The following is a 16732-nucleotide window of genomic DNA, read 5'->3' on the forward strand; positions in this document are numbered from 1 at the left end:
AAAATTAAATAATAATAATAAAATAATAATTACGCTAAAATTTAATAGTATAAATATTTATGGATGTTTTTTTTAAAAAAAAAATAAAATAAAAAAATTCAGTTATAAATAAATATTAAAGATGTAATAATAATAAAATTGACCCAGCATTATGAATTTGGCCGAAATTAAGCAATTGTCGTAATTTCGAGCAGTAATCCGAAATTAGGATTACGACCCAAGTTGTAATCCAAATGCCGTAATTGTTACTTACGGCAAGCAACACTAGTATATATGGATAAATTTATCCATGAATCACAATTAAGCGCAAAGATAAATTTAAATTTTGTGAATCTTATTTTTTTTTTTAAAAAAAATAAAATAAAATTTTAATATTTATTAATTTCCTTTTCAGAATTCTCCCCTCAAAATTTCTATCATATTAATAATGAACAAAATCAAATCCTCATGATTTCTTTTCGCGAGCTATCTTTATTTTATTAGACTTAAATTATTAAAAATTTATAAATTTTTTAATTTTACTTAATTCGCAATTACTGTAAAAATCTCGGTAAAAATATTTGGAAATTTTGGAAATTAGAACAATTTTACTCTACAGTTTCAACGCTAATTAAATAAACGTGAAGTCATCAATACTATTTTTATTTTTATTCTATATAAAATAAATAACAGTTAATCGTAACAGAGGTAAAGAATAGAAGTATCTTATGTTTTGCGAGTGATATATCTGTTATAGTATAAATATTTTTGATTATATGTAAGAAGGAATAATTAATGCTAATTACTTTAATGTAAAATTTTGTGGAGGGAATAGAAATTGGATATATAATGTGAAGATTATAGATTTGAAATTTTACGTAGATAATTAACTGGTCTTATGTAAAATCATCGAAATCATTTTTTCTGAAAATAAAAAAAATCTAAAATTTAGCATTTAATGGTACTTAAAAAAACAAACAAATATTAAAAATTAGATTTGTTCTTATAATAAAAATTATAGTTATTCTTTGTCTATTTTCTATTTTTATTTTTTATTTTTAATATTTTTATTTATTATTTTTTTTTAGTTCCGAAATAGGACGGGTCTAAAGCGAAGTAGTATCATGTGATCTGATATTGAAATTACAGCATCAAGAAATTAATTACAAATAATCTTTCATGCACTGAAAAAAAACTGAAAACAGAAGCGTGACATGAATGACGAATTAATAAGGTTGTCACGTAACACTACTTCAACTTTAGCGCCTCCCTAAAATGGTAAATATTCTAAATAACAAAAAGAAAATTAATTACACAATTTATATATATATATATATATATAATGGCGTTGCATTAGATAAAGTTTGAGTAATAATTTCTTCTAAGCTTCCATTTAATCTTTTTTCTAAATATTTTTTTTCTATTATGTTCATCAAACGCATAAATTAAGGGGTTAGCATAAAAGAATTCAAAATAGTTCGTTTATAAGGTGTCTTTAGATAAGTCGTAATCCATTAAAAGTAAGTGAATTTGCCAATTTCTTTATATTCAATTGTGTATAATGATCTAGCTATTATTAGGATTTCATTTGTTCGAAACAATGATCGGCACTTTTTTTTTACAAAGCAAAAATACAAGGCAAAAAGGAAAAGATCAAATGATCGTATTCATAAATACCATTTTAAGATGATTATTTGATTCTAGATAAATTCAAAGAATGCAAAATAGTTTTCTTTTACATTTACATTTAATGCATGTTTTTTTTTTACAAAATATAAATTATTGATAACGGAATTTAAAACTATTTCACATGTATTATTGTTAACTGATCGCGTGTAAAAAATTTTTTTTTTCGTATTACAATTAAATATTTGATATGATAAATATAGAACAGGCTTTTTCAATAAATAGTTTTAATAGAACATATAAATTATACAATTTTTTTAATAAAAAAAAAAATATCAAGAAATAAATATACATATATATATATACATATATACTATACATCAATATCTTATCTAATTTGTAGGTTTTACATCTTGTCCTGCAATAACTCCTTCTTCTTTTCCATCAGGAATGTTATTCACTTTATTATTTTTATTCCATTTGCGTAAAATAAAGATTCCAACCAATAAGCAAATACCACCAATTAAACTTCCTATGACCGAATAAATTATAACAAGTTTATTACTACTATTATTAATATTACTAGTTGAAGGTGTTATTGATTGTACTCGTGATTTTGATGGAACAGGATCAAAGATATGTGACCATTCATACATATCATTATTTTTAATATCAAGAAATAAAACATCGCTGTCGTTTGAATTTTCATAACCAGTTCCTATTAAAAAAAAAATAAGTTATATTCTTTTGTTATCCAATTAAATTTGACAATACTGAATAATAACATATTTACCAAATGTTACAACCATATAATCGGAAATTACATTTGCTTTGTGCCAATATCTGGATGCTGGAATTTCTCCAATGACAAAAGGAACTTTCCATTCAAAATTTGTTAAATTTAATACATAAAGTGCATCTTTAGAACTAATGCCAAACCCTCCAAAAATGATCACCCGATTACCGTCCAATCCTGAAAAGTGAAAATATAATAAATAATTAATCAATCAAAGATTTAATCAAATTCATTTGTATGTTATAAATATTTACCAAGAACAGCGGAAAAAGCATCTCTTTTAGAAGGTATTTTTCCGGAAGTCATCTAAATTTAATAAATCATTTTAATTAAAGAACCTAATTATCATTGTAAATTCACAATTTATTAAATGTTAAATTACTTTTTTGCTCCAAACATCATTAATTGTATCATATAAATAGACCTATTAAACAAATAAAATGCCATTGAGTGTTTAAATATTACAAATATGATAATAGTTTACTAGTATATAACAATTAGATATAGTACCTCATCTAAAGGTAAATGATCACCACCATTTACGCCACCTAAATGATAATTACTCAAATATTAAGTATAGAACCTAGTATTAAGTTAAAATATAATTTATTACTTACCAATATAAATGATGTTATTATTATTCGGTAAAAAAGTCGCTCCATAATTTCTCCTTGGAGATGGCGCATTAATTGAATTTCCTTTTTTCCAACTAAGATTTATTGTATCTAAGATAAGCATATCATTTAAATCGCCATCAATATTATTCGTTGCTCGTCCACCAAATAAATACATTTTTTTCTTATGGTCTACAACTCCTTGTAATTGATTTTTTCCAATAATAATATCATTATTAGTTGTTTTTAGACTGGTCCATAAATTCGTACGTATATCAAATGAATAAATTAAAGGATCAGTAAAATTATCTGAATTTCCGGTATACAAAATCAACTTTTCATTATTTGTACCACCATTGACAGCCGCAGCACCTCTATGTGACGGAACAATATTAATACTTGTTTCATTATTCCAATACATATTATTAACATAAAGCGGAGCATCAAATTTATAATAAAAAAATTGTTTTCCTGTATCATTATCATAATTGCTACGACCTCCCAAAATGTACAAGTTAGAATTAATAAATGTAGCTGTATGAAGATATCGTCTCAGATGATCATCGTGAAACTTTGGTTTAAAATTTCTCATTTGACCATTTATTTCAACTAATAGTTGAATTAAAATCCATAACACGATATATACCGAAGAATTCTTTATCATGATAATATACAGTATGTTTAAAAATAGTATAGTAATGAAATACAGCAGTATGTTAAAATATGATGAAACGAAGTGTGTTTCAAAAGAAAGTTTATATTTTTAGTGAACGTTACTACATAAATATAAGTATTTATTTATTGCTCTAAACTTAATTTGGTACGAACTCATCTTTTTATCTATCCAAGGAAAATAGTAAATTGGCGTTCGGTCGTTTCAATCTATGTCGATCATATACAGTTAAAATTTTTTTTTTTGATAATCGGTATTTTATTTCAATAAAAAGATCTTTTTTTTTCTTGTTTATTATTTAACAATAAACAATCTTTATCTTTAAATCACGTTAAATGAGTTCAATTTTCGAATTAAGGTAACATACATGCATGTGTAAATGAATCCCTAGAAGGTCCATCATTTGCCATTGTCGTACAATTCTGCTGACCATATGAATATTTGATTGTGTTCAATTGTGTAGATACTAAATTTGTAACTTTACTCGCTAAAAAACCTGAATGTGCCTAAACCTATTTTTGATTGAATGTATGTTATCTAATTGGATAAAAAAAAAAATTGGTTTAATGACAGTAATTTCGATATTTTAAATAGATTTTACTTATGACTGACTTTTTTTAAAAAAAAAAATTAAATAAATAACTTATAACTTACGATCTATTTAAATAAAAAATGTTTTAATAATAAATTAATAAATTTTTAATAGTTTTTCAGTATTGATAAATTTATTTTCAAAATAACAGTTTGAACATGACATTACTCGTTTATAATATATGGTTTTATAGTAAAGATTATTATAGATTTATTTAATAATTATTACAATAAAATATACAAATATTCTGAATATTTAAATAACTATATAACAAATATGAACATTTAAATAATAAAAAAAGAAAAAACAAAATTTACAATCTGAAAATTAACAAAAACAACAACCCTTTTGTTTTACTTTAACAGTTAAATTTCGACTTCTGCAGGCTAAACAATTGGATATCAACATGAATATCAAATCTGCAATTGCAAGGCCAAATCCTGGTCCAAAATTTTTATTAGGACTTATCACTCCACCAGTAGTTTTATTAAAGTTTTGTTCAAACTGTTCTTTTTGACTATTATCATCTTTAAAAATGAGGATATCACCTATAATCGCTAAAAGAATGACGATAGATCCAATTATAGAAATGATTGCAAAAACTCTTTGAATACAACCATCTTCAGAAGGATTACAAATTGAAACAATGCCAATAATAACCAATACTAATGATACTATTAAGGCTAAAAAAACAATATGTATTCATTAATAATAATCTTTTTTAGGAAACTTATATTACATTAAATATATTTACCAATTGGATGCATAGCCCCCAGGAATCTTGTACCAGAATGTCCAAAATCGCCAATGAGACCACCTTTTGTACAAGTAAACAAATTTTCAAGATCTTGTAATTTAAAATTTTCGTTAATGTTATCATGTACGCAAGAACCGTATAATCCCAATTGTGTTGTTATATTATTAATTTCATATTTCATAATGAAAATTGATTGAATAACGGTTGTACCCAAGTTCACTAGTAAGAGAAAGATAAACGAGCCTAGAGAAAAAAAAGGCTGCTAAAATGTTTATGGTTTTAGCAGAGACCATTTTTATTATTTCGCGATTGATATAGATTATAGATTAGTTTTTAAAAAGTGTTTAAAAATGTATTCCAAAGAATAGAAACTATTGTTGACTTTCAGTAAATTCACGGAAATATTGGTTGTATTTATATTTCAAATGTTTGAAAACTTTTACACGTCTAGACTCTAGAGACATAGATAAAAACCAATTTAGATTTCATTTAGAACCGAACAGAATTTTTTTTTTTAGATCAATAATTACCAAAATTGTTTTATTTCCTCGTTTATCATCGATAATCTTGAAGGCGAAGCAAAAAAAAAAATATTTTTTCTTTAAAAATTTTTTTTTTTCTGCATAGCATCATGAAACGTCTGACACCAGACATGCATGAAATATCCTATGTTACACTATATAATAGTAGCATATATAAATGATCAAATCTAAACTTGGATATACCATTTGAAAATACAATAATACCGGAGAATATTTAGAAATTTTAAAAATAAAAACTTTTTAGAAAAACCTGAAGATATAAATTCTTGAAACATTTTGTTTGATATTATTCTTCACTCTCCTTGATTTTCCAAAATAAGGTGTTTTTGATACAAACAAAAAAAAAAATTGTACATAATACTCTGTGATATTTACAATTAAATGAATAATCGAAACAATTTTGAATTTGAATCAGGATCTCTAAATAACTTTCGTCCAAACGTTGTTCTAAAAAATCTATTAAAAAGTTTCCCATTAGAATTGATTAATTAGCGTAGAATTTATGTAATGAAACGTACAGTATGTGTGAATGTAACACCTTTGTCATGAGTTCTCAACTTAATTTCTCAGCTTTGTTATTTTAAAATAAATCGTAATAGATTTACCAATGATATCTTTTTAAAAATAATAAAATTCTATTGGAACTAGGAAAATGGATAAATGATTGTCTTGTACAAAGACATCTTCTCAAACCATTTGTTAAAAGAAATCTTAGTTCTAATGTTGGTTTTCTACTCTCCTAATTAGACAAATTTAATTAGACAATTTAATAAATAAGAATATTACGGAAAATCTATTACGCTATAGCACTGCATACAGTAGTAGTACATCACCCAGTAGTTCTCTTGGTCTTAGTCTTAATCAAAGTATTATCGGTACTTTTATGAGGCAGGAGACTTAGCAATGGTCTAAATTTCAGTAGTATTAGTTTTACTTTTCAATTATCGTTAATTAAGTTATAATCTTACCAAATTAATTTTATTATCAGATAATAAATAAAAAAATAAAAAAAAGCATATTGACATATTGACGTTGGTGCATTAACAAAACTACCTGCCTCTACATCCCGTTCCATAAATATATCATTTCATAATCTCATTGTCTGTTAAGCCAAACGTTCTAGTAGCATTAGCTCCGGATGTATATGGAATAAAATAATTTACTTTAACTGACATTGCAACATGATGAAGTGGGACTATGTCAATATTCGATAAGTATATTCGATAAGTATATTCGATAAGCATATTCGATAAGTCTTGCTATGATAATTAATTCCTGAGTCTTATAACAGATAAATGGAACGGATAAAAAAAGTTTTTTTATTATAAGAGCATTAATTGACAATGCAATTCAACTAATGAAACCCATAGCACGAAATTTAAATTTAATAAAGAATTATTTGATATGATAGGAATAAAGTGTTTGAATATATATATATTTTTTCTTTGTTGATTTTTCTTGATATATAATGTTTTTGATCTCATTCTTTCAGCCGATCTGCAGGACTTGGTTACAAAATTAGTTATGGACTATGGACTATAAAGCATCCATTTTCAAATTTGATTTCAGTTAAATAACAATGAAATTACTCATTTGTAGATAGATAACATTCATAATATAAACCGTAGTAAAATTACAGATAATTTCGTTTCATGATGTTAGTATTCGACCTTCTATAATTTGTTACCATAAATGAGACATTCTTTTCTAATTAAAATAATTGTTTCTCAAAATAAATGTGATATCTCATAAAGTGAATTTATATACTTTTAACTATAGCGAAATACAGCCTAGATGTAAGAAGAAAAGAAATGAAAATATTAAATTGCCGATCCTACTTAAGAACGGCACTCTCATCGAATATTGGTGTATAATTTTTTTAGCTTATTCTTTTTTTTACCAATATTGAAAAAATTGCAAAATAATTTTTTTTCAGTATCTACTAATTACGCAAAAACGGTAAAATGAAGCGGAATCCGACGCACATGAAATGTTTACTCTTTTTTTCACAATTTTTTGCCTTACTCTTTTTCTTCTTGAGATTTATGATATAATTTTAACAAGATATCGATACGTTTTCAAAACTTGTTTCTTGACGATTATCAAGCGGTTTGCTATATGAAGCAAGAGGCTCGGTAATTCATTTAAAATAGCTTTACGTATATTTTTACGTTGTCGGACCGACGGAACCTTTTCCCGACAACGATTTCACCGACCATTTTCCCGAATAACATCTTTTCCCGACATGACATTATCCCGATGATAAATATCCCGAAAGACAAATCCCGACATGACATTTTCCCAAATTCAATTTATGAAAATGTAACTTTGGTTGGGTATATATTTAACACTAATACATTATAAATCGCAAATTTAAATTTTTTAAATTTTTTAAAATTAGTTTTATTGATAATAAAATATTGGTTTATGATAAATAACTATACAAATGCTTTTACAAATAGATATACAAAATAAACTGGGTAAAAATAATCGAAAGTAATTGTTAAAAAATTCATGTGTAACCGTTACGTTTTGTATAAATAATTTTGAATTGCGCAGCTGTCGGGTCATGTGTAGCCAATCTGAGAGATTTTCATCGCTAATATACAATTCCGGTTAATGAAATTTTAATTGGATTTTTTTTTTTGCTAATTAACGAAAAAAAAGCTTACTAATCATGTTTCATTTTCGGCCATTCAAGATGATACAATGATTGCAATCTGCAATCCAGTCTCTTTTTTAGTCCGGATCTTTTTTTAAATTAATATAAAATACGTAATTTTAGTTTAATATGTTTAATATGTGAAATTGTAATTGTGTTCAAAATCTCAATTAATTAAGATAAATTACGTGATAAAATGTAATAATTGTAAAATAATAAATTCATTTTTCATTTAATAAAAAAAAAATTAAGAAAATATTACGCAAAAGTAAATTAGATAAATATAATAAACATAAAATTTAATTTTACTATTAATTTATTTATTATAAAGTATTTTTGTGATCATTTTTCGTAATTTGATTTCGGGAAAATATCATGTCGGGATAATGTATGTCGGGAAAAGGTGTTATTCGGGAAAATGTCCATTAGGGATTTTGTCCTGTCGGTGAAATCGTTGCCGGGAAAAGGTTACGTCGGAAAATAGATGTCGGGAAATCGTTCCGTAACCATATGCCGCATAACATTATCCAAAAAGTTACTCATGGCTGGCTTTTTGTGTCTTTCTACTCGCGCCTCGCTTACTTATACCATATTTTGGTCGTCGTAGCGTTTCCTTCCATGCAAACTACCTATATAGTTTCTAAATCAAGTGTATAGTTACACCTTTTTAAGTAATTTATTATCAAAATTAACAATATATAAAAGGTATAATTTATTTTTTACAGTAACGTGGAGCTTTAAATACATCTGTTCAATTATCATCAGTTCAAGATAGCTGAATAAAAACTGATTTTGTTCAAGCGCAGTAGCAAAGTTATAATAGTTCAAGAGGCTGCAAGAAAGTTGTACCAAAGAAAAATTAAAAATTCAAAATCTCAAAGTATATACTTTAGACATCATATATTAATCAAGTTGTATTCTTTATTTTAGACATAAACTTTGATCGTTATTTCTTAATAGATTGGGACAATTCTGCTTCTAATACAAATGATGAAGATAGTATCTTCGCTTCATTACCTCAGATGAATAAAACCACTTTGTCCGCAAATGATACAGACGAACCAGAATGGAATTCTTCAAAGAAGACCTTGACTCTTTTGTGAACGGTATTTCTGGACCTGAAAAATTGTATGAAGGAGTTAAGAATTTTTTTTCGGTTAACTCAAATATACAGATGACATTGTGATATGATATGAAACATCAGATTCAAGTTTTGTGAAGAACGCGTAAAACATGCAATTATTGATAGATTAAAGGCGTAATGTCGTAATGAGCCATTGCAAATTTTAGTGTTGTATTAGATAATTTATTAATAATAATTAATAGTTTTTCAAATATATATCCTAATTTATCAATGATTTCTATACTAATAATTTTTTCGATAAAACTTTAACATTAGTACAAATATACAAATAAATGAAAAACAGATGTAAAATGGATTCTTAATTCTTCTTTTAAGACAATTTATGAATGGATTTCCTGTTTATAAGATAATCATGTTTTTTTGAGTTTTATGGCCGGAACCATGATTATAAGTAATAGTTATTTCACGGAGTCACTGTAAAATATCATGATATATTATTGCTTAAAGTATTTTTTTTTTTTTTGGAGAAAAGTAAAAAGCAAAAAAGGTTGATTTTTTATAAGAAAATATTACTTATCTTGTATGTCTTGTTGACCATGATAGTCATGGTCGGTTGATTTTTCTGGAATCATATGATCTAATAAGATAACGCGATCTAGACTGGAGATGAGTTGCATATCTACTGTACATACATTTTCACATTTACGGATAATGTTGATAATATTTCATTTTATTTCTTATATTAAAAATAATTACTTTTAAAGATCCTTTTCCTAATACAGAACTCGACTTAACTGGCGCGTTTTTGATTAAATTTTAAGAAATAATTTTAAAAATATTACGAAGTATTGATAATTGCATAAACCACGTCATCGATTGGGTGTCTAATAAACAAATATTGAGATTAGTAAAATCTTATTTTGTCATATCATTAATTCTGTTGGTGTCAGCAACGTATGCATGCGGGTCAACCATTTTATGACAAAAATATTGAACCACTATTATTTCCTGATCTTTTTCCATATGGAAAAGGCTTTTATAATGAATGAAGATACAAATCGGCGCTTTAAAGATAGTTTAGGCAATTATTCAAAATCATTATTACTTTGTCCTGATCCTAGATGGCGTATGTCATTAAAATTATCAGACTCGATTTATTGCACTTATTTTATACAAAATAAAAAAATTTTTATGTAACATAATACTTTTTTTTAAAAAAAAAAATAATTTTTTGAAATTTAAATATCACGGGAAAAAAAACGTATACACAATAATGAGAATAATATTTTTAAATTGAAATTTTATTTTGTTATTAAATAATTTAAATATGACTTTCAAAATATTCATAAATTAAGAAAACTAGTCGATACAAACACTGCAGTGATGGCAAAATGACTATGCCATTCGGCCATTTCGAAAGTGACCAGTCATTTGAGTCATTTGAGGTCATTTGGATCACTGGCCAGTACTGCATCTACAATCACCACCACCACTACCTATTGGGCATACACACGCTCTAGTGCATTTGCCAACATGACAAAAATTTCCATTAATATCAACTTGATATCTATGTTGAAGACGTTCACAATTAATATTTTCACCACAGACAACACCTCCAACAGTTATGCCTTGGGGATTACAGCCTTTAATGTTATCAGGTTTACAGTCACAGTTGGATCCTATGTTCACATTGCAGGCGGCAGAGGTACCAGAGATGAATAAGACCAAGAGGCTCAAGAAACCAAAGATAAAAAGATGAATAGAGCGGTTCATTTTCTTCAGGTGGTTTAATTGAATAAGGATTAGGGTTGGAGTTAGGGTTAGATTAAGGTCAGATTAGGATTAGAATTTTGATTTATTATTTTGATCTAATTTGATTTTTTTATTTTTATTTTTTTGTTTTGTTTTGAAGAATTAACGCCCGTATTTATAATAATTTTTTCCACATGCTAGTTCTAGTTCTCTTATTTTCACAATTATGTATTTGTATTAGAGGTATACATAAAACACTCAAGCATTGGTGCTTCTAAGTTTTGCGCTTCCAACAAATCTGTGGTGCAGGATCTTGATGATCTCAAATAAAAGAAGAGGAATACGAACAATGGATCGACAATATAATTATTTTCTATTAATGCTAGTTCTCTTATTTTCATAATTATGTATTGTATTAGAGGTATACATTTCGCGCTTCCCAACAAATCTGTGATGCAGGTTCTTAATGATCTCAAATAAAAGAAGAGCCCATTCGGAATACGAGGAACAATGGATCGACAATATAATTATTTTCTATTAAAAGTCTTCCGTTAAATCAATATTACGCCTATAACAGGTATGATCAGCAAAATGATCTAATTACGATGGATCGGCAAATTGAACTAATTATTGATAATTATTGGATCCCGAATGCGGTTACAGTACGATTTCCTGAATGCCTTTTTCCTGAATATATCTTTTCCCGAAGTCATTTGCCTGAATGCCAATTTTTCGAACTGAACATTTTCCTGAAATATACAATTTCCCGAATCCTTATTTCCCGAATCCCATTTCCTGAAGTCTAATTTCCCGAATCCTAAATCCCAATATCCTGAATCCCAATATCCCGAATTCAAATATCCTTAATTCTAATATTCTGAATTCTAATATTCTGAATGGACAATTTCTTGAATTATATAATAAATTGTATATTTTCTCATATGATCTATAAATAAACTATATAATAAATTTAAAAAATAAGAACTATTGATAAAGACTAATTTCTACCATTTTATATAAAACAATTGAATATGAATTTTATTTGTCATAATTATGTAATTTGGGGAGTGGCTATTTCAAGCATCCCTTGCCTGTACAAGATTACGATCAATTGAAGTAAATATGAAGTAAACATAAGGAAATATATATACAATCAATTATATTGCATTTTTAGCTAATAAAATTTTTCTCCGACCCACTGAGTTGATAATATTTTCCTAAACATCAAGTAAATATAATTAATTTACATTTTAGGAGATAAAGATTTGGTACAGGTACAAATTTCAAACAGATACTTTGACTGAATAATAAAATCTGCTCGCTTTGCATTATTTATTGTTTTAATACAAGTTAGTTTATTACATATTAAAATTATACAAAATAATATTAAATTCAGTAAAATGTCCATTCAGAATATCAAGGTTCATGATATTGGAATTTGGGATAAAATAATTCAGGATAAAAATTCAGGAAATTGGATGTTTCATATAATTCCAGAAATTGAGATTTGGGAAATTGGCATTCGGTAAAATGGAATTTCAGGAAATGATCAATTTCTGGAAATAGGCATTCAGAAAATTGGATTCGGGAAAAGGTATATTCAGGAAATTGGTATTCAGAAAATGGTCCGACAAGGCCGAATGCCGGGCAAGCAACCCTACCTAAAACCTAGGGGCAGTGTGCCTGGCGTTGCAGAATCCTATCTTAGTCTGCAGGTAGAAGTATTCAATAAACATTCGAAATAACCGATCTATAAATTTGATTATCTGAGGTTAGATCCGCGGATTGTAGATTTTGGATAATTTAAAATATTTCGGGAACTTATGACCAGAATTCATAGACTCGTAGCTTGTTCAAAAAGCCCTTTAATGCTACGAATATTAAAATTTAAACTAATTAACTTACTCTGACTTTTACTTAAATAACTACTTTTATCCGGATATGAACTAATGACGGGTTATCTAAATAAGTATTGTGTGGCGCTGTAATCGTGGTTTTTATAGTTATACTATACTTATCTGTATATTAATTAACAATCGAAATGAATATTATATATTTATTAATTTAAAATTTATACTCAACTGCCATATAAATGCAACCGTGTATTGTTGTTATAAATTTAAAGTTTGTAACTTTGTATATAGTATTGAAATAGAAAATAATAAAAATTTTAATTTTTAAAACGAAGTATTATATTTGAAATACTTTTATTAATACTATTGATGAATTAACCAATTTTAATTGACTCTCTTTTTCACAATTACATAATTCCATTTCATCGAATTTTAGCTTCATGTTCCCTTAATGCAATTTCTTGTTCTTTTAATGCTAATCATTTTCCCAATATTCAAGCTCTTTAAACCTTAAAGCCAACTCACTCTCTTTATTATGATTATCTTCTTCATAATTATCATCTTCAAAACAATCTCCTTCAACATTAGTATCAATCACAATGGTCTTTTTTATTCTTTTTCTTGTTATTATTGGATTGCACATTTTGTGTACGCTTCACAGGGACTGATTTTGCAGTATTTGACCTTTTAATTTGTATGCGGGCTAATAAATAAATAAATAAATAATTTTTTAAATTAAAGTGATACTAATTATTTTTTAAAAAAAATAAATATTTATAATATTGAATATATAAATATATATTACATACTGAGTAATAACAGTTACTAGTAATTTGAGATTCTTTCCACAATGATTGCTTAATGCATGTGCTGCCTCCAGTCCTCCACAACATTGGTATTATCAAGAGACGTTACCCATATTTTTTTTCTTAGAGTGGTTATCGGGGAGACGTTACCCACATTTTTTTATTTCTTAGAGTGGTTATCGGGATCCATCCCAAAACAAGACGTTACCCATATCTCTTTGACATACATTTGTATCAACTCCCAGATCTACAAATTATCAATTAGTGGTACAGTACATACGCCCATAATTCTAAGATTCGATAATTTGAATTACTCACAATCATGTGATTTTAATAATAAACAAGAACAAATTAAGTTCATGTAAACTATTATGACGTAATAAATCATACATAATTGCTCCTTGATTAACTTGTTTCTCAGATTTTACAAAACATATTTTGAAATTTGTAAAATCTGTATTAGAGACGGCTAAGTCTATAAAATTTTTTAATAATATTTAACGTTAATCATGAATGAAGCTATTGGATTACGTATGTATTATAATATTTAGGAATACATGTTTTAAATCTACTAATAACATGGTCACTCACTGTAGTAGAAGATTGACCAAGAAAACGGTGGAGTAGGAACAAATGATCAAGAAAACGATGGAGTAGGAAAAGATTTAAAAAAAGGTTCATTTGTATTTCTTCGAAATTTGCCAGAAGAATTACGAGATGTTTACGACGATTTGGCCCCAGAGGCGGATATTTATTTTAATAGCATTAAAAGCAACAAAGAAAAGACGAATTATCTCAAAGCAATCTTAGCTACTAAAAAAAAGACAACGTACTAGAAAAGGAGTATGTTATGTTTTGTTTATTGGTCGTTAATTTTCCTACTGCCGTAATTGTTCTTTTGATTACTCTCGGTCTTATTATAGTTAAAGTGATAACTGGATCGGAAAGTGAATTGTATTCAATAATTTCGTATAGCATAACGTATAGTATTAGCTAATATTAGTAAATGTATTATTATGAAAATTACTTTTATCAATTTCATTTAACTTTTTCTTTTTAAAATCTTGATAAAGTGCGAGAAAGAAAAAAAAAATAATGAATGGTAATAAATATATATATATATATTTATATAATTAAAAAATTTTCTTTGATGTTTAGATCACTCTTCTGTAAATATAACGCGAATCGATTTTTTTTTTCGGTCTGTCAATCAATTTTTTGTTTCCCCTGGTCTGCCTTTAAGACCGAACATTTTTTTTTTAATTTTCTTTCCCCTTTTTTTATTATTAATTTTTTTTTTCGAATTAAAAAAATTCTTTTAATGTTTAGAATTTCCACTTTCAAATTCTTTCCTTTTTTCAGTTTTTTTTTCCGATTATTTTTTCTTTTTTTTTCAAACTTTCCTTTTTCGGATTTGAACACAAATATAAAAGGAATTTAATACATTTCATTTTTATAGGGATGTAAGGATTGATCTTAGGAGTAAATATTGGACTTTTATCTTTATTATTGGTAAAGATTTTTTGACGATCTAATGTATAATAATATTTACATATCAAAAAAAAACGTATATATAGTCTGAAAAATTCCTAGACAAATTTCATAAAATAATCAACCAATCACTTTTATCAACATGAAACTTTCCATCCCATTAACCATTGTTGCCATAATTTGTATTATAGCACTTGAACAAATTGAAGCAATAGCATTTAATGCTACCATCGGTATATTTGTGTTTTTTTCGCAATGTAAAGTTTGGGCTACAGATAGTTATGGTAATATCGTAATGGATACCGGATGGTTGAATTGCGAAGATGGAGATCCAAGTGTAACATTTCATTCTCGAGATATAAAAGCTAATCCATACTGGCTTCACGCAAAGGTTATGGGCAGCAAGAGAAAACCAAAACATAGAGGACCATTTAGCTTAGATACCTGTTTTAAATTAACTGGTAATGTTTTTAAGTGGTCTTTTGATCAACAAGACTTGACATATTGCACTTAAAATTATTTGTATTTAGTTATTTATATTCTTTAAGAAGGCCTTTTTTTAATAAAATTATTATCCTAATTTTACGTTTATCTTTGACTATTTCAACTAATGAAAAATTACTATTTAATTTATTAATTAATTTTGTTTGTATGTTATAGTTTTATTAATTTTAATTTTAATTTCTAATACAATATTTATATTTATCATTAATATATTTCTTAATTATGGTTAATAAAATTGTTTTAATTATTTTCATAATAATTTATTAATAACAAATCTATATAATTTTGAATATGAAGCACCGTCCTGGTCAAAAGTCTGAAAATTCAAGATTAATCCCTGAATTTTCTGAGATAAAATTTGGATTAATCCAAGATAAAATCACACTTTTTAGAATTTTAGAACTCTATGGAACTAATTCAATTTTTTCGGAATTCAAAAAAATTTTTCAATACTTAATTCTTTTGCAAAAAATTAAAAATTTGAAACTACGAAAATATAATAACAATGATTAAATATTGATGAACTAATTTATAATTTATTTTTTTATACTATGAATAGATTTGATTAAGTTTCACAAATTAAATTAATTAATATTTTTTTTTTTGTGAATATTGTTAATGTTTCGTTAAACGTAATTATCAATAGCTCGGTCTCAGAGTACTTCCTTTTTGTGAACCAGCCTCCTGAGTTCCATTAAAAATCATATTTCCAGTTTTCCGCCATTTTGAAAAAAAAAAAATGATTTTATTTGGGCAACGCAGATCAACACGTGTAATTTTAGCACTGTAAATTCTTACTATATCTGATATGTATATCAAAATTAATTTTAACACTCTACCATGTTCCTATACTTATGATATCGAATTATCGAATGAATTATTTCGAAAAAACTATTGCCATCAAGAAAAAAAATTATCTTGTCAACCAAAAAAATATTTTTTTTAATTCTGTCACCCTATAAAAAATTTTATCCGTTATTTCTGTAAAAACTCCGTAAAAA

The 16732-nt window shown here is 26.4% G+C and overlaps 4 protein-coding genes across 4 annotated transcripts; 1 reads left to right on the forward strand and 3 right to left on the reverse strand.

Moving 5' to 3' along the window:
- Positions 1-1997: 1997 nt before the first annotated feature.
- On the reverse strand, positions 1998-3679 carry OCT59_027676 (uncharacterized protein; the record flags this gene model as incomplete). The annotated part of the gene is made up of 6 exons (XM_066137153.1): positions 1998-2323; positions 2399-2578; positions 2656-2707; positions 2784-2825; positions 2912-2949; positions 3019-3679. 6 exons carry the CDS (start codon positions 3677-3679, stop codon positions 1998-2000), a joined length of 1299 nt encoding a protein of 432 aa, XP_065993569.1.
- A 928-nt stretch (positions 3680-4607) lies between these two features.
- On the reverse strand, positions 4608-5218 carry OCT59_027677 (uncharacterized protein; the record flags this gene model as incomplete). Its single annotated transcript, XM_025311261.1, has 2 exons — positions 4608-4963; positions 5035-5218. The coding sequence occupies 2 exons, from the start codon at positions 5216-5218 to the stop codon at positions 4608-4610; spliced, it is 540 nt and encodes a 179-aa protein (XP_025173387.1).
- A 5562-nt stretch (positions 5219-10780) lies between these two features.
- Positions 10781-11098, reverse strand: OCT59_027678 (uncharacterized protein; the record flags this gene model as incomplete). The annotated part of the gene is made up of 1 exon (XM_025326999.1): positions 10781-11098. One exon carries the CDS (start codon positions 11096-11098, stop codon positions 10781-10783), a length of 318 nt encoding a protein of 105 aa, XP_025173386.1.
- A 4271-nt stretch (positions 11099-15369) lies between these two features.
- Positions 15370-15741, forward strand: OCT59_027679 (uncharacterized protein; the record flags this gene model as incomplete). Its single annotated transcript, XM_025329288.2, has 1 exon — positions 15370-15741. One exon carries the CDS (start codon positions 15370-15372, stop codon positions 15739-15741), a length of 372 nt encoding a protein of 123 aa, XP_025173385.1.
- Positions 15742-16732: the final 991 nt, after the last annotated feature.

This window comes from Rhizophagus irregularis, chromosome 7, assembly GCF_026210795.1.
Source record: "Rhizophagus irregularis chromosome 7, complete sequence".
In the NCBI taxonomy this organism is placed as follows: Eukaryota; Fungi; Glomeromycota; class Glomeromycetes; order Glomerales; family Glomeraceae; genus Rhizophagus; species Rhizophagus irregularis.